The sequence below is a fragment of the Chenopodium album genome, chromosome 17 (assembly GCF_948465745.1).
Source record: "Chenopodium album chromosome 17, dcCheAlbu1.1, whole genome shotgun sequence".
NCBI classification, from domain to species: domain Eukaryota; kingdom Viridiplantae; phylum Streptophyta; class Magnoliopsida; order Caryophyllales; family Amaranthaceae; genus Chenopodium; species Chenopodium album.
In genome coordinates, this window is record NC_137850.1 from 43,806,710 (window position 1) to 43,831,057 (window position 24,348).

General features: G+C 33.3%; 2 protein-coding genes across 6 annotated transcripts; both read right to left on the minus strand.

Moving 5' to 3' along the window:
• Positions 1–3,613: 3,613 nt before the first annotated feature.
• LOC145588101 (putative E3 ubiquitin-protein ligase ARI1) lies at positions 3,614–10,738 on the minus strand. 2 transcript variants are annotated; one of them, XM_081644746.1, is made up of 6 exons: positions 10,687–10,738; positions 6,471–6,503; positions 6,109–6,391; positions 4,673–5,150; positions 3,990–4,511; positions 3,614–3,881 (listed from the first exon to the last, which is right to left on the minus strand). In XM_081644746.1, exons 3-6 carry the CDS (start codon positions 6,368–6,370, stop codon positions 3,749–3,751), a joined length of 1,395 nt encoding a protein of 464 aa, XP_081500872.1. In that variant the 5' UTR covers positions 6,371–6,391; positions 6,471–6,503; positions 10,687–10,738; the 3' UTR covers positions 3,614–3,748. The 2 variants fall into 2 exon arrangements, with proteins under 2 accessions (XP_081500872.1, XP_081500871.1); XM_081644745.1 differs by lacking the exon at positions 10,687–10,738 and adding an exon at positions 7,030–7,283.
• An 8,174-nt stretch (positions 10,739–18,912) lies between these two features.
• Positions 18,913–23,465, minus strand: LOC145588102 (putative E3 ubiquitin-protein ligase ARI2). Of its 4 annotated transcripts, none has more exons than XM_081644747.1 (7): positions 23,232–23,465; positions 21,705–21,737; positions 21,322–21,604; positions 20,446–20,926; positions 19,651–20,172; positions 19,390–19,547; positions 18,913–19,236 (listed from the first exon to the last, which is right to left on the minus strand). In XM_081644747.1, the coding sequence occupies exons 1-7, from the start codon at positions 23,352–23,354 to the stop codon at positions 19,169–19,171; spliced, it is 1,668 nt and encodes a 555-aa protein (XP_081500873.1). In that variant the 5' UTR covers positions 23,355–23,465; the 3' UTR covers positions 18,913–19,168. The 4 variants fall into 4 exon arrangements, with proteins under 4 accessions (XP_081500873.1, XP_081500876.1, XP_081500874.1 ...); XM_081644750.1 differs by lacking the exon at positions 23,232–23,465 and adding an exon at positions 22,313–22,508; XM_081644748.1 differs by lacking the exon at positions 23,232–23,465 and adding an exon at positions 21,989–22,194.
• Positions 23,466–24,348: the final 883 nt, after the last annotated feature.

Consider the following 24,348-nt stretch of genomic DNA (forward strand, 5'->3'; position numbering starts at 1 on the left):
GCAGTTGTATTCAACTAACTACACTCACGAAGAAGGCTCACAGAAAAAACCAACATGAAAACTGCAACCTTAGTAAAATCCAACAGATTTTGACAGTAAAGCACAGAAGTGTAAGCTGAAGATAAATACAAGTTCCACATTTATTGCAAACAGAACAAATTACTGAGATATGGAGTGAGACTACTCACACGAATGTCAATCAAATGTCCTTTGGAAAAGCTTAAAAACACTAAATATTAAGAAAAAAAGGGGGGAAATTTTTCATTATTCTTGAAGTAATTTTACACAGTTTTTTGTGTACAAAATTGAATTAAAAAGGTGGGTATAATTTGTTGACTAGTCCCTTGTCAAATGTAAAGCAAAACCACTTAATTGTCTGTTGTAGTAACTTTAATTGGACGTGGTGGTCTAATTTGCATGAAAAGAAGGGGTGGTGGCTTTTTGGTTGTATAGCTACAAAGTTTATTTGAAATGGTTAATTTGATTTTAGCATAAAGGTTGCAAGTCTTGTAGTGTACTATTATGCACTTTGGTTATTGCATAACAACTTTTCCAAAATTTATGATCTTTATAGTGTTTACATGGTCATGAAAGTCGCTCTTCTAATTGTTCATCTATGTTATTCAAACACTAGTATGAGACCGGATATAAGAGCCTATTCTCATTTACTTAACTGAGATGAGCTGAACTAAACTGAACTTATTAGATCTGAACTGAACTGAACTTATTAAAGCTGAGCTGAGCTGCACTGAACTTATTAGAGCTGAGCTGAACTGAAATGAATATTTTATGAGAGAAGGAAATTAGGAGCTGAACTAAACTGGACTTATCAGAGCTAAACTGAACTGAACTAAAATTAATCTGCCAAGAACAGGGCCTAAGTAAAATTAAATATGTAAGCATCATACAATTGGACATGAGTACAAAGATTATCACGCAAGCCAATAGTTTCCGTCGGAAAACCAACTTTACCAAAAGTCTAAATTGATGATTAGAGTCTCTAGATGGATTTTTTATGGTTGAAATCATGGGATTGATTTGTATATTCTATTAATAGATTAGTTCATTAAAAAATCTATTATGGCTAATTTATATCCCAATTAAACATTAATAGATTAGTTCATTATTATCGCTATATGGCTAAAAATGATGGTCTAGATTATATTATGTAGGCTCCTTTTATCATTCAAGTTAGTCAATCATGCATCCAAACACATTAAAGAATCTCTTTGATGACCCCTTAACTTTTGATAAATAAAAAAGCCAGCTTTGCATGCAGAAAAAGAAACTTATTAAATGCATGTAAGATGAAGTAAAGATTGATGCCTTTGCTTAATGCCCCAAGTGATGCAACCAAAAGGATGGATATTGATAAAAAGGCAACATACCTTAAAAGGGCTGAAAGTGTAACATAACCAAAATTTCCATTAAACAAAAAGTGTAAGATAATTAAATTGATGATGTGAAATTACTAGGTTTTGGTGGGCTTTCAATGTCTAATTGCTCATCTCTTTTTGTCTTTGGTCAAAGGCCCAAAAAGGTTTGTCTTTTACAGCATGCATGCATTATAAGCATTAAGCAATATGCTTGATTCATCAAATTACATGCTTTCTCCATTAACAAATTGTTGGACCATATTGATTACCATGCTTGTCAAAGCATAAATATTATTATTAAAATTTTAGTGCATCTAACATGTGCATAATTACGTTTATTAATTTTATGTTTATTGATGCACAAATTTGACCATTTATATATGTTACTATGTAAGAATAAAAGAAAAATTGATCATTTAAAATTGACAATGAGATCCAACCCTTAAAATTTATAAATACTAGTATATTTTTTTTTACAATATTAGTAAAAATATCAGTCGAAGTTGATGAATATTAGTGCACAAATTTGAAAAAAAAAAGGTGCTACTACCAGACTACCACCATTCCTAAAAATTCAATTCACTAATAACTGTCATGTTTGAAATCAAATAATGTTTAACTGTATTTTTACAAATTAAAGAATGATTTATATGAAAGATAAAAATTAGTACTTGAAATCTTATTAGATTCGCCTCTATGTAAATTTTAAAGTCAAATGAACCGAGTTTCGGAAACAGAAGAAGTGTAGTTTTAGTTTTATGTGACATTAATTTTTAGTGCTTTCATCCCACTAAAATTGAATGAGCATTTATGCAATCCAGTTAGAAACACATTATTCTCAAATAAAATATCTTATGCTAGGACTCTCCATTTCTTATTTATTTACTAGGAACACCTTAGTAATTGACAAAATTGAACTGACAGGTTTGACAAAAATCACTTAACAGACTTACAGTACAGTTACATTCTATCTTGTTCCATAAAGCTTATAACTAAGCCAGACTCACTTGAGAAAATTTAAATGGGAAATGATGGAGTAATTTTGATTAATTTTGCAAAGTAATTTTAGATTAACAATTACTTATCAACTAATACTAGAGTTATCCAATTTGCAAAGAAAAAAAAAAATAATTCTAATATGTCGAGAATAGGAAAATTATTTTCTTTAAATTAATTATGGAGTAATTTTTACTTTTTTTTTTTTTTTTTTTCTAAAAAACAATTGAAGTGCATAGAATTGCTCTGCTACATTACAAATTTCAATTTGGATTGTTGTCATTAAAAGGAACCCCTATATTTATAAGATTAGACTCAAATCATCTAAATTAAAGTGATTGAGATTTATTTTAGACCAGGGAGGAAGTATGTGTACATACTACTACATTGTGTAGTGCAAGGAGACTGACAAGCTATATCATAAAATCCAAATGAGCTAGGTCATCTTGACATTGACTGGTAAATAATTTATGGTTTGGTAGGACCCAATTTTAAAGACAATAGAATCATTATGTGATAATTGAATTGAAGAAATGGAGTATATTAGAGGAATTAAAAGAGCTAGACTTTGGGTGACCATGCTTATGAATGCTATGATTCATGGATCCTCCTCACTTCAAGAATACTAGAGGTGTCAAAACCGCACCCGAAAAAATCCGATTCAGATTTCAACTCGAGTGGACACAATAATTTAGTAGGAATCGAGTTTAAAAATTAACCCAAGCTGACCTGATCTCACCGAACCAAATCTGAACATCTGAATTGACACCTTTATTCAAGACTTCCCATATGAGCCCCATAAATAGATTGCCCTTCAGCCCGATACAATTATGGGCATTCATCAATCTCACAAGAAGCCCATATAAGCTTTGCCTAGGATGCTATACTATGCTAATTTCTCTACTGCACATCTTAAGTTCAGGCTTGATCATTTCTGTGTAGAAGTGCAGAGGATGCTGATGCAGGCTCAAGTGTAGACCTAGACACACAAAGTGTAAATACAGATGTTCGGAGCAATTTGAGAATAGATTGTGTTTTCTGATCATCGATGAATGTGTGTGCTAGGAGCTGCACTTATAAGCACACCTTAGTCTAGACTCGCTCCCCTATCACCTCTAGTTACTACTATATTTGTGTTATTATTTTAAGCTTCTCACCAATGTTGTTTAATACGGAGTACTTCTATGTTATTGTTAATTAAGTTAGATGTTATAATCATAAAATAGTTTTTTTTTAAAAAAAAAAAATCGAACCTATTCACGAGCTTCTTGAGCCAACTTTGTCGTGTGCAGCTCAAGAACTAGGAGCGTTCATGAGCTTCTTGAGCCGAGCTTTGCTGTCTTCAGCTCACAAACTAGCTAAACTCATTAACACCCCTAATTATGGATATCAGATACAGCATGAACAGAAAAATCAGATGCTTGAACAAGTCCCTTTGATTCATAAGGAGCAATAATGTGAGTATTCTGTTGAAGGGAACCCAACAAATCATTCCCAATGCAATCATACCTGCAAATTAGTGAAATTTTGGAACAGGTATCAGCTTCAACAAATTTCTTGCCAAGTAGTCTTGTTTATTTTCAGCAATTAGATTCGAAGTACTTCGAATATACTTACAGTTTTTTGCAGAGGTCATCAATGGTATAAGTCAATGCAATGACCTGCATCCTTATATGTATCACGATATCTATGGTATGACTGTAAATAAGCTTCTCCATCAACTCAGAGAGCTGCTCAACTCGAGCTTCTAATTGCTGCTGCTGATTTTCAAAAAGATTCTGTTTAATTGTTCTTTCTGTTTCAGTCATCTCACCCTCGAAGAGCTCATTCCCAAACATATAGAAAGCAAATACATACGAGTAGGAAAGAATACGTCTTGACCTAAATAGTCTATCGGCTCCATTTTTCACCCAGCTAAAATCTTGAGTGTGTGTATTATTTTCTTGAGAATTTGGCACCATATGTTTTATTCTCTGCTCTAATTTTGCTTCCAGCTTTATGGAATCCTTGTGGCCCTTGTAATGCCTATAATAGTGTGTGTACCGATGAAGGTGAATCTTGCCATCCTGCGCCTCAGCTGTGGCTTTGTATCGTGCACAACTATGATCAGAGTAGTGAAATTTTTTACCACATGTCCAGCTGTTCAGAAGAATCAAGCAGTGGATCAAATCTCAACTTAAAGCAATGTCTAGGATAAAGAAAAAACATAAGCCAAAGTTGAGCAAGCAAGGAAAATATCACATTAATGGAAAGGGAATTGCAGTAGCCAAGATTATAAGTGATACATATGCAAGTCTCACCAGAAAAAGCTCCCACAGATGCATCTAACAACGTTACAACCCCCATTCTTCTCCACAGCCTTACCACACGATGGGCAGCATTTTGTATGGACAGTAATCCACACACACGTGTCTGACTCATTACACTTCTTGCTCCACATCTCCCACATCAAGCACGAACAAGGAGAATGTGCTTTAGATAAGCACTTAAAACAGAACTGTAAACCACATCTGCATTCCACTTCACAGAAGGCATCATCCATAATACGAATAGCATTACCACAATTAGGGATGCTAGGGCACCACTTAACCATTTTATTATCCTCGATATATGATTCGAGAAGGAAATGATCAAACTTCTCTACCAGTTCAGGTTTAGTCTTTCTTACTAGATTTCTTACAATGCCTTCATCACATATAGCATTGCATTGGTGAGCCATGCACCTAATCCGCTTACTCTCACCATCGTTTATCTTCACAATGAAATGCTCAGTCCAGCCTGAATCAAAAAAAGAATACAGATTAAAATGTATCACTTTAGAGTAAGATCAGGGTCAGGGGAAGCACCAAATACAGGGGAATTAGACAACAAATCAGTAAGATATGCGTGAAAGGACCTGGTTTTGCACTTTCGCTAGAATAGCTACCTTACCTATGATAATGGACACGGGAGGGAGGGAGGGGGCGGGGGTATTCCTAACCAATCACAATAACAAAGGAAGCAGAAAACTTGGTTCAACTTTCCATACAAATACCATGACAAAAACCAAAACATTAATAATCCTCTAATTTCCAAAATTCAATGTTATTCCCTCTTCTCTATTTATTTTTGAGTGAAATAAAACATCCATAATATAGCTTTTTTTTTTTTTCAACAGGAATGTTTGGCTCTGAAAGACAAGAAAAGCCTTTGTTAGCTCCTCAAACACATGAACTTGATAAATCTAGCATCATAGTTCAATCATACATAAGATGGTATCAAAGGACTGATGTTTTCCAATTGAGCTCTACAAGTGACAATTATTTTTCCACACATATAGAACATAAGAGTATGATGGTCAAAGTTTACCAAAAAATATACAGTCTCAAGTATTTCGAAAGAAGTGCTAAACCCAATATAAACAGACTAATCACACTAAAAACATCCAAGCCAAGTGAAATCATTGCTCACCAGACGCGACTAATAGTTACAGTTGACAAGGCTATACTACACTTAAAAAGGTCATGGCATCTAAATGTGACTCAACAAACTTACACTGCTATCTGTAATTTCTTCTACTAAACCTGAATCAAAACACATTTTAATTTAATAATCCATCTGCATACCCTAACCAACGCTTCCTTTTCTAAGAACGGTAACTAATGGCTTAAAACTCATCACATACAAAGTACAAACATTAATCCTTCAAATACATATGATGCAGGAGGTGCATTACAATCTACAATAAATTACTCACAGTTATTGCAGAAAGTATGCCCACAATCCATCCGTGTTGTCTCATTACAAGGAACATCCTCGATGCAAACATTACAATTGAGAGTTGAAAAAGATAATAAGCCGCGAGCATCATGTTCAAGTTCAAGCACAGTGACTCCAGCTTCAGCAAATAAGTAAGCTTTACCCTTCTCAACAAACACAGTAAATAACCTATCGACATTCCACTGATAGCGAATCAACAAAGTCCGAGCATGGTGTTCTTTAACCAATAACAAGTCCATCACCCTCCGCAAATCCTCCCTCTTAATAAACAAATAAACATATCTGCAATTAGTAAGTAACATTTATGACTAACAGAACATATACAAAAATTATAATCACCTGTGCTATTAATAGTGACTCCCTTGTAATAACCTGCCAATAACCAAAACAGAAAAATAACAAAAAAGGTTAAAGAAAAATAATCTACATTCCAAATTTGATCAACTGAATTTCACACATATATTCAGTTAAAATAACTACTTCCCTGTTTCAAAACCCATAATTAAGACTTTTCCCAAAAAAAAAAGCGAAATTGATCAACTGAATTTCACATGAAAATGCATTAGAGAATCGGAAATCATGCATTTAACCATGATTAACAAGTAATATCAAAAACCCTAGTCAAACCTTTCAAAACAGAAATTAAAAAACACATTAATAAAGTTAAATTGAGGAATTTGATGATCAATTTGTCCATCTAAAACCCTAGTAAACCTTTAAAAAACAGAAATCAAAAAACACAGACCAAAATATTAAATTGAGGAACTTGATGATGAATCTGTCCCAAATTTAGAAATATACAAGAAATTAAACACACCCAGAAACCCAATCTTGCTAAAATCACTAATTTTGATCAAATTGCATAAAAAGATGATAACTTTTCTCTCTCCTAAAGTACCTGGCAAGAGGGTGTGCTAGAAGAAGACAAAGAAGCGACGGAAACATCTTGAATTCCGTCGACAGAACAGTCGTCATCATTGTCGTCGTCATCTTCATAAAAAAGGGTGGAATCGTAACTTTCTTCTTCATTGTCAAAGTTCAGAGCTTTCATAATGTTGGGTGTAATTAGGTGAATTTTCTTGGATTTTCAGAGAGATTTTGGGTTGAATTACGCCGGCGGAACAGAAGAAAAGTGCAACAAGATACCGCCAAATTTTGTGATTTACTGGATTCAATTATATCATTAAGACTTTACTCAACTTTGACCTTAACCGACTTAATTTAAGTAGTACGGACTACGGAGTACTCTGTTTGGAGTAAACAACTAAATAATGGGTGTATTAAGCACTACTCCCTCCGTTCCCTAATGTTTTTTAAGTTAATTGTGTAAAGTTGAGATATATTGGAATATTTCAATGATTGAAAGTACAATTTTATTGAAAAATATAATGTTGAGCATGTGGGGTGAAGAAATTAGAGGAGAGAGAAAGTAATAATAAGTGTTGAAAAACTATTAAAATAATACAAAAGTACAATAGTACATGAAAAAGTAAAGACTTTTGAGTAAATTTTTTAGTAAAATAAGGGTAATTTTGTCCAAAATTTATGACCAAAATAGGAAAGATACTAAATGTAAAGAATAAAAAGAAACACTTTAAATGGAAACGTAAAAAACATTTAGGAACGGAGGGAGTAGTTTTTTAGTTAATTGAGTAACTTTAAGATACTCGTAGTTTTTAGTGGTTGAGGTAGTTTTTAATGGTTAGACACCATCGTTATTTGATTAAAAAATTGATCTGTAATAGGGTGGTTTTGGTAACTTTTACTAGTTGAGTAGTTGGGTAGCTTCTATTATGTTCTAAAAAAAAGAGCCATTTCCTTAAATAATGTTGGGAAATTATATGATTCCCAAATTACAGCTACTCTTTTTTTAATTCCCATTATACCGTCCACGTCAGATAAGGAAAACAAACCGATTTTTTTTTTCTGGGTCAAGCAACAAACCGCTACTTCAAGTAGCGGTTTTAATTTTGTAAACCGCTACTTCAAGTAGCGGTTTTCCTCAAAACAACGCTAATTGAAGTAGCGGTTTATGAAATTAAAACCGCTAATTGAAGTAGCGGTTTATGAAATTAAAACCGCTACTTCAAGTAGCGGTTTATGGGTTTGTTTTGTAAGTTTTCATTAAAAACAAAATATTTGTAAATCAGTAATTAGTAAATACAAACCGCTACTTGAAGTAGCGGTTTTCTAATAAACCCGTTTTTTTTTAAATTCCCACTGAACCGGTGACGTGGACGGTATGGTGGGAATTAAAAAAAGACTAGCTGTAATTTGGGAATTAGATAATTTCCCAACATTATTTAGGGAAAGGGCTCTAAAAAATGTAGCTTATATTGAAAGTATAGAATAAAATTATTACTCCGTAGTTTATAAGGAGTTATTGATAATTTAATGTACAGCGCGTTTTCTGTGCCCCCTGCCGCACCGTACGGCCGTACGCCAGCTCAGAAAAATAACGGAGTATGACAAAAAAATAACGGGATTCTAGAAAACTTTACAAAAAACCGGAAATCAATACTTAACAAAAGCGCGGCTGACACATGCGACACATTTACCAAAAAACCTACCAACACATTTCCCAAAAACCTAAAGTTACTGCCGATTTTTCTAACCTTCGTTTTTTCTCTCACATTCGATTTTCCTCTATTCTTCACCAATTTTTGACATGGATAACGAAGAACAAACTTTTCCAGATTCTCAAGAATCCATGGACATTGAAGAGATAGGCGATTCACTAAGTAATTTAGAGATCGAAAACAAAATTAGAGAAATCAAAGAACACATACTTGAAAACATCGAAAGACAAGGTAAACCGATTTTTCTGCAATATGATGTGTTTTATGTTTCAATGAATTACAAAGAAAAAAACTTATGAATATAAAAGTAACCTCTCAAGTAACCCAATAAACACCATTATGTTACCTCCAGATATAAAAGTAACCCCATTAGTAACCTCTCTGATAACCCCATGTAACCTCTCTGGTAACCCCATGTGACCTCTCTGGTAACCACGTCGTAACCCGTATATTAACCCTTGTCGTAACCCCTGTGGTAACCTCTTTGGTAACCGCTATAGTAACCTATAGTAATCCCTTTGGTAACCCCTATTTTAACCCTTGTCGTAACCCCTGTGGTAACCTCTTTGGTAACGCCTGTGGTAACCTCTTTGTTAACCCCTATAGTAATCCCTTTGGTAACCCCTTTTTTAACCCTTGTCGTAACCCCTATGGTAACCTCTTTGGTAACCCCTATAGTAACCTCTTTGTTAACCCCTATAGTAACCCCTTTGATAACCCCTCTAGTAGCCTCTTTCGGTAACCCGTCATGTAAACCCTCTGGTAACCACTCAAGTAACCTCTCTAGTAACTCCTCAAGTAACCCCTAAGGTAACCCCTAAAGTAACCCCTAAGGTGACTCGTAAAGTAACCCCTAAGGTAACCCCTAAAATAACCCCTCATGTAACCCTTCTAGTAACCCATCAGGTAACCCCATTATATAATCCTGTTGCCAAGTTCACTGGTAACTGTTTTGGTAATCCCACTATACTAACCCTTTTGGTAACCCCTATTTTAACCCCTGTCGTAATACCTGTGATAACTCCTATGGTAACCTCTTTGGTAACCCCTATAGTAACTCCTCTAGTAACCTCTTTTGTAAGCCCTCTAGTAATCCCTTTGGTAACCCTTTTAGTTACATATTTTGGTAACCCCTCAAGTAACCCCTATAGTAACCCCTAGGGTAACCCCTCTGGTTACACTTAAGTAGCTTCTCATGTAACCACTCAAGTAAACCTTTTGGTAACTCTACTGGTAACCCCTATGGTAAGCTGTGAGACATCCATTTTGGTAATCCCTATGGTAATACTTCTTGTAATCCCTGTAACCCCTGCAATAACCTCTAAGTAATCCTTCTAATTACCTCTAAGTAAAAACCCCTATTTTTTACTAATTATCTGTATCTAAATTTTTATTTTACATTAATAACAGGATTAAGTGACAACACAGCAGAAAAGACTCAAAGTACAATAACAGAAGAAAACTCAAATGAAAACAACCTGACACAACAGAGTAAGACTCAACAAGATGAAGATTTTGACTATACAGGAAGCCTGATAGGATTTACAACAAAAACTTTGGATGAAATTTGTGAGATATATAAAAAGCATGCATTTGCTATGGGATTTGGCATAAGACTATCTACCACCAGATGGACTCAAGGAGATAACAAACAAATAAAGGGAAAATATTTTGTTTGTTCTAAAGAAGGATTTAGATGTAAACCCAAAGTTCAAAAAACTCCTCCTCTAGCCAATGAAACCAATAGAAAAGTAAAACAAGTTCCTAATACAAGAACAGGATGCAAAGCATTTATAAGAGCAAAAAAAAACAAGGAAGGTCTATTTGAAATAGAAGAACATGTCATCAATCACAACCAAGAGTTAACAAGAAAAGCATGACAACATCTACACAGGTCAGAGAGAAAGATCAGTGAAGATAAAGCAAAATTAATTGACCTTATGGCAGAGAGTGGTTTAAAGCCAACTGAAGCTTACAATTTGATGACTAATGAAGATGGTGGTGAAGATTTGTTAGGACATACTTTGATGGACAATTTAAACTACATCTCAAGAAGAAAAATGAAAGAAATTGAAGGGAGTGATGCACAAACTGTTATAGACAATCTATATAAAAGACAGGTAGAAGAAGAAGATTTTTTCTTCAGATTTAAGCTAGGAGGTGATCAAAACACAAACAGATTAACAACCATATATTGGAGAGACTCTGAAATGAAGGAAGACTTTGATATCTATGGTGATGTAACTGTTTTCGATACCACATACAGAACTAACAAATACAACCTCATATGTGCACCTATAGTGGGAGTCAATAATCATTGGCAGAATGTGATGTTTGGGTATGCATTTATAGCCGATGAGAAGATTGACACGTTTGAGTGGGTTTTATCAACTTTTAAAAAGTCTGTGGGAGGGAGTCAGCCTGCTACAATATTCACAGATCAAGACTTGGCAATGTCTAATGCAATTGAAAAGGTAATTCCCTAAATTATGTTTGTATAATTAATTGATTTAGTAACCCATTATGTAACCCCTTAACTTGTCCATTATATAAATATGTTAAATAACCTCCTAAGTAACACCCAAAGTATATCATTGTATACATAGGGATTACATAGGATTACTTGAGAGTTACTTTTATAAAATAGAGTTACTTGTATATATAGGGTTTTAATAACCAACTAAATAACCCACTGTATAAATTGATTAAGTAACCCCTAAAAGTTATCCCTATATGTTAAATTCAATAAATAACCCCCTAAGTAACCCCCTAAATAACCCATTGTTTAAATTGATTAATTAACCTCTAAAATTAATCCCTGTTTAAATTCACTAAGTAACCCCATAAGTTAAATTCAATAAATAACCCCCTAAGTAACCCTCTAAGTAACCCACTGTTTAAATTGATTAATTAACCTCTTAAATTGATTAATTAACCTCTAAAAGTAATCCCTATTTAAATTCACTAAGTAACCCCATAAGTAACCCCCTAAGTAACCCACTGTTTAAATTGATTAATTAACATCTAAAAGTAATCCCTGTTTAAATTCACTAATTAACCCCATAAGTAACCCCCTAAGTAACCCACTGTTTAAATTGATTAATTAACCTCTAAAAGCAATCCCTGTTTAAATTCACTAAGTAACCCCATAAGTAACCCTTAAGTAACCCCCTAAGTAACCCACTGATCAAATTGATTAATTAACCTCTAAAAGTAATCCCTGTTTAAATTCACTAAGTAACCCCATAAGTAACCCACTGTTTAAATTGATTAATTAACCTCTAAAAGTAATCCCTGTTTAAATTCACTAAGTAACCCCATAAGTAACTCACTGTTTAAATTGATTAATTAACCTCTAAAAGTAATACTTTGATTTCCTTGTATACTTACAGGTATTTCCTCACTCAAGGCATAGGTTGTGTATTTGGCATTTAATAAAAAATGTTGTTTCAAGATTTGGATCATTAAAACGAAACACATCTTTCAAAGATGCATTCAATAAATGCCTAAGTGGTTGTGTCACAGCAGAAGAATTTCAAGCTTGCTGGGATCACATGATAACAACCTATAAACTTGAAAAAAATACCTGGTTCAAAAGGTTATATAACCTTAGACAGAAATGGTGCACAGCTCTGAGCAAGGACTTTTTTTCTGCTGGTATTTTGTCTTCCCAGAGAAGTGAGAGTACATGTTGGATTTAAAGCAAATAAGAACACAAATCTGTCAGACTTTTTTAGAATATTCAAGCAAACCGTGAAGAGATGGAGGAAAAACGAATCTGATGCAAATTTTAAGTGTTCAAACTCTGAACCAACTTCACATTTCCCTATGTATGGACTACTGAAGCATGCATCAGAGATATACACACAGACAATTTTTAGAGATTTTGAAACAGAGTCTAGTTATTCAACAGGATGCATAGCATATCTACATGGTCAATTGGGAGATCATTATTTTTATGAGGTGCAAATTGAAAATGACATATCAACTAAGCAGAAGGTAACATTTGTCAGTACACAAAATCAAGTTACATGCTCATGCAAAATTTTTGAAGAAGTAGGATGGCTTTGTTATCACTGTTTACGTATCTTACACCAGCACTCTGTTACAAGAATTCTACATCAATATATATCAGCAAGGTGGACAAAGTTAGCTAAAGCTCATGTGTGGAAAAAAAAAGATGACAATGGAGCAGAAAATTCAACAGAGAAAGAAAAATACATGTCTTGGCGTCATACAATGGCAAGAAAGACTTACAATCTTGTTCTTAAATATCAACACCACAAAGAGACACGAAGCTTCATAGAGAGACAACTAAGGAAAATTGAAGAGGATGCTGAAAAAATAAAAAACACAACTAGAAATGCAAGAAGCACACCAAGAAGGAGAACAATCTAATGAAACATCAATACAGCAGCAAAATGAAGAAGAAATACCAACAGTGAAGGATCCAGAAAGGGCAAACACTAAAGGAAGAAGTAAAAGAATTAAGGGGCACTTTGAAAAAGGAAAGCAACCTAAACCAAAGAAAACAAAAGCAATGCAAGCAAGAGGAGACACAAGAGAGTTTGGAACAGTCACACCAGTTCTAAATCCAAAGTTGTTTTAGTTTTATTATAATGTTTGTTTATTTCAAGTAGTTCTAGTTTTAGTTTTATTATTATGTTTGTTTATTTGAAATAGTTCTATTTTTATGTTTGTTTATTTTAAATAGTTCTTTACTACTGTAAAATTTTCTTTAAAATATAAACATAATAGTTAAAATTTTTATAATTTCTATACAACTAAAAAAATAACAACATAACAAAACCATTAACAACAGAAAAAACCTAAAAAAACCCACAGGAAATAACTTAAGTAACCACTAGAGTAACCCCCTAACAAAACATTTAAGTAACCTACCTGGATATTCCCAATTTCTAATTAAATTAACCCTTCTAATAACCCCTCTGTAAATATGCTCTCTTTTAACTTATACATTCTATAAATCTGTTAAATAACCCCCTAAGTAACCCTCTAAGTAACCCCATAAGTATATTATTGTACAAATTAATTAAGTAACCCCTAACCCATAACCAATAAAAACAAACAATAATAAATAAAAAAAACAGAGAATAAAATAATTTCATTTTTACAAATTCTAATTAAATTAACCCTTCTAATAACTACTCTGTAAATATGCTCTCTTTTAACCCCCCATGTAACCACCCTCAGGAAAACTCTTAAGTAACCCCATAAGTAACCCCCTTACTTATACATTCTATAAATCTGTTAAATAATAACCCCCTAAGTAACCCCATAAGTATATTATTGTACAAATGAATTAAGTAACCCCTTACTTCAGTTATTGGATATGTATCTTTATCCAATTCGCCAACACCATAAACTGAACACTCATTAGCCAACCTTTGTCTAATATCAGAATTACTCCAATGTTTGATCAGTGGCAGAGAGGTAGGACAAGCAATACCTCTAAACTGAAGCCGATGGAAATAGCTAATTTGCAGCAATAAAACACAACCGGCAATATAACTTTGCTTAGGTTTATAACCATTTAACTTATCAGCTAAATCATCAAGTACATATTGACACCAATTATATTTGGCAATCATAGACACATCTTCCAAAGCTAAAACAAGCTTTAGATCAGCCAACCTATTTGTAGTGGGTGTTAGTAATGTGATCATTGCAAACATCAAAAAACACTTTTTAAACTCTGAATTCCCAGATTGCATACCCACATCTGATTTCAGTAATTGCTCCAACTAATTCACAGTGATTACGGACTTTGCATTCCCATATTTTTTTTCTCCAAGCAACCTTTAAATCATTATCTCCCCGAGCGAGAATTGGAACAAGCAGAGAACCCATTGGAATCCCAAATACATCATGCACATCAGCAGCAATTAATTGAAACTTCTCACCACTAGGCATAACAAACATCCTACTGCTAGGAACAAAACATTTGCAAAGCCATCGTATCATTTCCCTTGGGAATTCAATCATTTTAATCGAAAACAAGCTCCCAAAACCAATATCATAAACAACTCGTCTTTGTTTTTTATTTTCAGCTATCAATTTCATTATTAATTCAACTACACCAGAAGGTCTACAACGAACAGTAACATCAGAAACCCTAAACAAAATAAAAAGAACATGAATTAAAAATACAAATCATAATAAAAAATAAGAAGTAACCCCTTAGTAACATCATATATAACTAAAATATATAAAGAATAAAAAAAGAAGTCAACTAATCCCTTAAGTAACCCCTAATAAATTCTTAAGTAACCCCATATGTGCATATTGAAACAAATCATATAAGAAAAAAAAAACATCAATTAAAAATACAACTCATACTAAAACATAACAAGTAACCCCTTAAGTAACCTCATAAAAAGTAAAAAGAAATTAAAGCATTTCAAGTAACCACTTATATAACAAGTAACCCCTTAAGTAACCTCATAATAAGTAAAAAGAAATTAAAGCATTTCATGTAACCCCTTATGTAAGCCATAATAACTCCTCAAGTAACCCCATACTGCATATTCAAACATATTAAGTATCCACTAATATAACCCTAGTAACTAAAAAGTAACCCCAGATATAACCCCCTAAGTATTATAATATGCATATATTAAAACATATAAATATTACATAATTTATCTTACCCTTTTTCAATATCAACAACTTCAGCATCTGCGCCTTCTTTTAATGTAGAAGCTCTAGTAGAAGGTTTCAACTCAATAACAGATTCAGAGAGAGTTGTTGATGTTTTTGCGTTCCTAGCCTTTGGTTTTACATCCACATCTTCATCTTTAACCAAATTCCTACTTCTCTTCTTAACACCTACTTTTCCCTCAAAATGTTCATCAGTACTCTTGACTACCAAAACTTTTGCCTTAACCTCAGCATCTTCAACAGCTTGTGTCTTAACCTCAGCATCTTCATTCTTATTCTTCACTGAGTGACAAGTATCTTTAGCCAATAAGTACAATTGTTTAGCAGGAGGTATAGAAGAGAGAATTGTAGCATCATCTTGGTCATTAAGCTCAGTAACAGAAGCATTATCCAAAACTTCAGCCCCATCAACAACAGACTAGAATCAGCAGCAATATTTCCAGAAGCTTGCTGCAAAACTTCAGTGCCACCATCATTCACAACACCTACACAAGCAACAAAATCAAATTAAATAAAGTAACCCCTTTAGTAATCCTTAAAGTACCAAGTATAGTAACCTCTCTAATAATAACTTAAGTAACCACTGTGGTAACACCTATAATAACATCTAAAAATAACTTAAGTAACCCCTGTAGTAAACCATTTAATAACTACTAAAAATCACTTGTTAAGAAACCCCCTGTGATAACTAGTGACTTTTAAGTAACCACTTAAGCAAAACTCCTATGGTAGCTAAATCCTAGTAACTTTAAAACTAACCAATTAGATAACCACTTAAGCAACTCCTGTGCTAGCTAAATCATAGTAACTTTAAAAGTAACCCATTAGGTAACCCTTGTACTAACTCCTTAAGTAACCCCTGTGATAACTCCTATAATAACTCCTATGTGGTAACCTGATAAGTAACCCCTCTTGTAACCCCATCCAGTAACTAATGTCTGAAAACATTTAAGTAACCCCTTAAGTAACTCCTGTGCTAGCTAAATCATAGTAACTTTAAAAGTAACCCATTAGGTAACCCCTGTACTAACTCCTTAAGTAAACCCTGTGATAACCCCTATAATAACTCTTATGTGGTAACCTGATAAATAACCCCTCTTGTAACCCCATCCAGTAACTAATGTCTGAAAACATTTAAGTAACCCCTTAAGTAACTCCTGTGCCAATTAAATCCAAGTAAATTTTAAAGTAACCCCTTAGATAACCCATGGACTAACTAAACTCTAGAAAACCGTTTATATAACACCTTTCATATGTAATACAACAACTACAATCAAGTAACCTCTCTAGTATAAAATGTAGTAACCCCTAAAGTAACCCTTACAGAAACCTCTTAAGTAACATCTATGCTAAAGGCTACAAAAAACACACAATAAAAACAACAAAACAGTAGATATTTTAATTTTCATTTTTCTGATACATAAACAACTACAAAATGAACAACAATCAGTGACTTAAAAATTAAATCATTAAAAACTAGGACAAAAATAGATCAAAACCTTTTAAAAACAAAGATTATAAAAAAAAATGTAACATATAACAATAAATCAAATAAGTATACACTTCAATTTCGATAAAACAGAAAAAAATCATAGAACTATACAATTCAATTTGTTTGAAACAGAACAAAACCATACCAAAAAAAAATGTATAAAACAGAAGAATTAACACAAATTATAATAACCAAAGTTAATAATGCATAACAATAAACTACATTAAACGATCAACAAACAACGAAAAAACCATAAAAAAACGTCAAAATTACATCCTAGGGTTTGAAAATTGATATTATCAAACATAATTCAAAACAGAAAAAACATCTGGAAATACAAATAAAGAAAAACTAGGGTTCATAAAACGTAATTCAAAAACGAAAAAAACAACTATAAAGAAAAATTAGGGTTCAAACAACGAAATTAAAAACGAAAAACATAACTAACAAAATCTAACCAAAAATGAACAACAAATTACAAAATGCAAAATAACAAACCTGAATCATCAGTATCTTTAATTGTAGCAGAATCTGAAATTAAAAAAAAATAAAAATATAAGTAAAAACTAAAAAATAATCGAAAACAAAATGCAGAATTAAAAGATACAAAAAAGCGCAAAAAAAAAAAAAAAAAAAAAAAACCCTGAATCGTCGCCATTTTTGTTCGCAGAAGAAGCTTTGCTACCCTTACCGTAAACGATTTTGATTTTTCACATTGATGAACAAATTAGAATTAAAGAACAAAGAGAATTTGAAAGAAGAAAGAGGAGAGAGAAAACACTGAAGTTAGAGAGAGAAATTCAAAGACAGAATGTAGAGTGAAGTGACAAGAGAGAGAGAAATGGCGATTAACATTCTTTTTGGAGAAAAAAGAGGAAAAAAAAAAAGAAATTCAAAACTGATAACGATACCCCGTTATAACAAAACGCCGTTACGAGTCTGGGCCGGCCTTGACACGCTTGGGCCTAATATTGTGGCTGGCCGCATGGTATGGCTAGCCACATATGAAAGTTTGTGTTTAATGTATACTTTGCTTAAGAGGGAAAAAAAATTATTTTAAGAGGAAAAAGTAATTTTAAAGTAATTTTAAATAATACTAACACTTATACAGTTATACTACTCCGTACTCTTTTACTGGTAGATTTTATTTAACATAGTTATTTATCTTTCATTTAACATTCACACTTCTAGTAAAATTCGTCAAAATCTAACTCTTTTACTAGTAAATTTTAAATAAATCAATAATAATATATATTATCAAATTTAGCATTAAGTTGCCAGAAATAATACAATAATGATCCGGTCTTCTAAAATGAAACAACTTTTTTTTTATTATCTCAGGATAATATGATGTTTAGATACAATGATCAAGTGTTGTAAAAATAAAAGCAACTTTTATAATACAACCTCTAGAAGTTTAGACGGTATATGCTCAAATGTATTGTGATTGGTTAATAATTTTTATTAACAATTAAATGTATTAAAATAACTTTTTCTACTATAACCCCTCCCCACCAATATCTTTTATGTTTCTAATGTATATTGGATCAAAACCTATTTCATGTGATCAAACATTGAAAACGAATCATGCAAGTCCTTGCTGCATGACTAATTTTACGTAAATGATTTCTTTTTATATACAATGTACAACATTTGTGTTCATTACATGAATATCATAGTGTGACCATGCATAATCTTCCTCCATTTCTACTCGTATTTAGTTGACACGTTTAATTTAGGCACACATATTAAGGAGAGGAGATGAGAGAATTTGATAAAGCAAGTGGGGTATATTAAAAAAACAAGGCATAAAAATTATCCTAAAAGAAAACGTGTCAACTAAAAATAAACTCCTAAAAAGGAATACGTGTCAACTAAAAAAAACGGAGGTAAGTATCATTTAAATACATTTTATTTTTTTGACATAAACCGAGCAATTCATTTAAATGCATTTTATTTGAATGTGATAATGTGTTGAAAATATAGGATCAAGTCACATCTAAAATGTAAAATATGTATTGAAAATGTAGGATCAAATCACGTCTAAATTACTACCAATTGTTGCTCTTTAGTTCATAACATTGTTAATGTGACACCAATTTCCTTATCAATGGAGTTATACATAAAATAATCCTAAAACTTTACAATCATGATTTTCTTGGAAAAATATGATCAAGTAACCTTTATTATCAATCATAAATCAAGAAACTCTTTGGATGAATTCATCACAAGAAATCTCTGAATCTGCCACAACACTGTACAGCCATTGCCAAATGTAGCATGCATCAACTAACCCTCGACCTTTTATTCGATCTATCAAATTTTGAAGATTCGTCGATTTCTACCATCCACCCTACAAAACCATCAAAAGTTAGTTAATTATCCATCTTAAAATTGCGAATTTTTAGCATGATGTACAATATGGGTTAATATGATATCCTCCTTTATCTTTGTTAATTGAAATGGGATACAAAAAAAAATAACAAAAATTGACCAATCTATTTACCATTTATCTCTTCCTCTGATGGTATGCCTTGACTGCCCGTGTTAGACAGGCTAGCAGAGAGCTCAGACGCCTTCTCAACTCCATCTGATCTGTAAGGCGCGATATTATGAATATTGTAACGAAGGCAGCCTAGTAAATCATTTTCAATGCAATCATACCTACATCATTGTTGTTAAAACAAGATCAGCATTGGAATTTAAACTTGAAAAACACAAAAACATGCTTGTAACTAAGTGTTGATATAGAAGATGCAGCACTTACATACTCTTGCAGCACTTGCCAACAACATTAGACAAAATAATCACTTTTGATCTTATAGCCTTGACTTCTTCATCCACAGAGTACTTGTCCAATGGCTCTTCTATTAACCTTGAGAGTTTCTCAACATTAGCCTCGAATTGCTGTTGCTGATCCTCGAATAGATTCTGCTTAATCTTTTTCTCTTGTTTACTCAGGTCATTCTTGAATAATTCATCTCCAAACATGTAAAAGGCAAAGGCATACGAGTATGATAGAGCCCGTCTTGACCTGAATAATACACACATTCCTTTCTCCAACCAGTTAAACTCTCGAAGCCCTGTCTCCTCTTCACAAAAGGAGATCTTTTTTCTTACTGTTTTCTCTAGTTCAGTCTCAAGATTTAAGGAATCTCTATGTGCTTTGAACCGTTCATAATAGTGCCTATATCGGTAGAGGGTCTTTCTTCTAAGCTCAACTGAATCGTCTGGGTCTACATAACGCCCACAGGCATGGTTGTAGCTCCTTGCTTGCATACACACCCAACTATTAGAAACAATATTAAACAAACACTTAGCAAAGTCGATAATAGCACATAACATATCTAATTCTGTACTATATCTTTAAAATACTCTCTTCATCTTATTAACTTTTTATGTTGTCACAAAAAGTTACAAGAAGTCCAATTACTAAGTTCTGTAATCGAGTAAATACTTCATTGAAAAAAAACCATTTGATTGCCTAGCCTTCTAATCGGAACTTGTTCAAAATTCTTAGAAATGAAAAGACAGTAAGAATAAAAGAGCGGAGCAAACTCACCAGAAAGGCTTTCCACACAAACATCTGACAATATTGCAGCCTCCATTCTTCTCCACAGGCTTATGACATGATGGACAGTTCTTCGTATTGATCTTAATCCAATTTAGGTTCATCGATTCATCTTTCCACTTCTTTGTCCACAATTCCCACATCAAACATGAACAAGGAGAGTGTGCTTCTGATAAACAGCTAAAACAAAACTGTAACCCACATGTACATCCCACCTCGCAAAGCACATCACCCTCAACACGTATAGCATTTCCACAATGAGGAACACTCGGGCACCATTTCACCAATTTATTCTCCTCAATGTATGATTCTAGTAGAAATCGATCAAATTTCTTTGCTAGATCTTGATCTCTCTTGCTTACTAGGTTTCGTATGACAGATTCATCACATATTGTATTGCATTTGTGTGACATGCACTTAATTCGCCTGCTATGACCCTCCCTTATTTGCATAATAAAATGCTCTGTCCAGCCTAAAAAGCATATACAACGTACAATAAATATAATAGTGCTATTAGTTAATAATATGAACAATAAAAAACTATGGTAGCAGAGATAAACATGCAATTAAAAAAAAGGTATTCAAATTGCTCTAACAATGTTTCAAAGTTTTTTCTTTGATTTTGCTATTGCAGTTTACAGACATCAGGTCTGATATCAGGTAAAGTTACATTCCTATATGGTAAAGAAAATCATACACACAAAATATCACAAATTACCCTGCGATTGGACTACAGAATCCGATTCATGGGAGTGTTACTTTTCGTGCCAACAAAACAGACCAATTTCATTAGCAATGTAGACCATAATTGGTCATTAATAAATGCATATTACCATTGACCAGGTTTAGTGAAGTAGGAGTACTTACAATTGTTGCAAAATGTATGCTGGCAATCCATTTGAGTTGTTTCATTGTACCGAACATTCTCCATGCAAACATTACAGAAGAGAGTTGAAGAAGGCGATAAGTAGGTGCCAAGATCAGGGCATTTAACCATTTTAACTCCAGCTTCCGCAAACAAGTGATCTTTGCCCTTCTCAACAAACACCGTGACTAGCTTATCAACATCCCAATGGTAATGAATAAGTAAAGTACGAGCGTGGTGTACTCCCACCATCAATAAGTCCATCACTCTTTGTAAAACATCCCACTGACAGAAAAACAGAAGTGATCCTAAAATTAAACCAGGGAATTCGAAATACTATATCAAAATATAAACTTGTTAGAAAGAACTAAAGAGTAAGGTATACCTGTGCAGCTAATAGAGAGTCGCTTGTAATCACCTGCATGAACCAAAATATAGGAAATCATAACTTGATCATATGCAATCTCAATCAATATCATTAGACTGTTGGTAGTTCCAAAACTTCCAAAATCATTTGACATGTATTGACCGATCCGATTCAAGCAGATACAAATAAATTCCTGTACATCAGATCATCCTTGTGCAAATAATGGAATACAGAAAAGAGTTTCAATTCCTAATATTGTTAACAAAAAAATAAAAAAATAAAAAATCAGCAAAAGAGATGACCTTTGCCATTGTTGTTAAGGTTTAGCAGCCTCCAAGTACCACATCAAGGTATAACAAAATCAGTTTCAGATTTTCATAGAATTTCATAAGAGAATTTAAATTCAAGGCAGTGTAATTCGCATGTATGAAGTCCATGGAGGCTAAAATGACCAACTTTAGACCTTTTGTTCGATTTCAAACATCCAAGAATAATCAATGAATTTGCAAAGCAAGTTGGAAGAGAAAAACAATAACACGCTACCTACCAAAAGCAGGTAGGCCACGTGTTTATTAGTAATACAGAATACCATCCAATGTTGCAATTGTTAAAGAACGGGAGATTACCTAAATTTGAAACGCTATTAGAGATACTTTTTTTTAGTAATGTAAGTGGAAAAGACTTAGTGGAACAAACTATTCCAACTCTTTTTAAATTTACACTACATAAAAGTAGAGCTCAACTTTGCTTCTTCAATTCAACAACTTGTCATTTTGTGCTTAGCTTTTTCTCCTAAGAAAGGCATCTAAATAGAAAAACGCTTCTTATTGGCCCTTATTCTTATTATTACGTACGTATATAGTAAAATAATATGGAAAAAAAAATGCTTTGTTTTAAAAAGAGCCCTTATTTCCACTATTTACTTACAAGTCAATTAAGCCAATTTGTCAAGATCAATTAATTACCTAATTATCACTTTTCATATGAACTATTTGTTAATTAGTTTAATACACATGATACTAACGAGACTAAAATATCATAATTATCTTCTTTTAAGTTAAATCCCAAGTTAATTATGGACTTAAGTAATGGCAATAGAATTAAAAAAAAACTTTAGTATAGTAACATAATATAAATATCATAACTATTTTTTGAGATTTCAAGTATAGTCTCTTAAAAGCAACCCAATGAATCACGATTGGTCTAAGAGTCTGTTCTCTTCAGCTTATTTTCAGTTCAGTTCAGTTCTTAATTTCCTTCACCCATAAAATATTCATTTAAAACATTAATTCAATATTGATAATAAAGATGAGTCGAATTTCAATTTCACATGACTAAGATTGAAACATAATATTAGGGACGAAAGAAGTATGAATAGGGAATAATTGAGGAAAATGACGCGTGAAATCCATGATAATCTGAATATATGTAGTGTAGTACGTAAATGGTGGATCAGATTGAAATAAGAAAGAGTAGTTTAAAATCAGTATAAAAATCTTTAAAGAACAGAGCAAGTAATAAAGAATTACAGAAAAAAAACAGGACCTGACATGAAGGGAGAGGATGACATTGATGATCGGTTTTAATATCGTCAAATTCAAGGTCGTCGTCATCGCTGGAGTTGTGCGAATAATAGTCGCAATCGGCCTCGCTAATGCTATCAGCCATGTAATCTGGAATAGAGCAAGCAAGATACACAGAGAACAAAATCAAGTGATATGATGATTTTCTTGATTTTGCAGAATACTAGGTTTTGACTTGTTAATTTTTTATTTTATTTTTTTTTAAAGACTCTGTTTCGGATGAAAACAATGGGACCTCGCTGAAGGTCCAAAAAGGTGGTGAAGACTGGATTCGGTCCAAATGACGTTGGGCCGAAGGTTTCCTGCACAGCAAACACACATAAACTAGCCTCGGGGGTGTTGCCGAGGAAGGCCCCTCCGATGCTGAAGTCAGTACAATGTGTAGAGAGGAAGCTATGCAAGAGAATTAATTGCTTGAGGCTTTGTTGTCTTGTTAGAAAAATGACACATTGGTGGCTTTTATACCTTGGCATATATGAGAGATGTGGGCCTGGACCCAATTGACTTGCCTTTGAGAACTGGTCTTGACTTTAGCATGGGCTGGAGAGTTGAACCTTGACCTTGGGCTTTGGATTGGATCATTTAATGACTAGGCCCAATTGGACTAAATTGGACCCAAACAACTTGCCCCCCAGACCCGATTTGGAAGAATGACGGGTCGGGTTTGATTAACCAGAAAAAGGAGGGAAGTAAATGATTTAATTAATCCAAGGATTTGAATTTAAACCGCAATTAGTGAAATAACGACGGTTAAATGGATAATGGAGGAAGTTGGACGGATAATGGGTCATCAGATTGCGGGAAACGTGCTTAACGGTTACTTAATGAGGAATTAAAGAGCAGTTTTAAGCGTGAACCTCTTAAAATTCCCATTTCTGGAAATAAAACCAAAAGATACGCACTCTTTCCTCATTTCTTCACCCACACAAAATTGAACCCCGCACGAAAACCCCTGAATCCGTATCGAAACTTCGCTGAATCCCCGAGAAATAAGCTTAGAAACCGAAATTCATCATTCCGAACCAGTAGATCGGCGAATTCTGCTTCAGATAAAGGTAATTTTCTCTGATTTTTGCTTG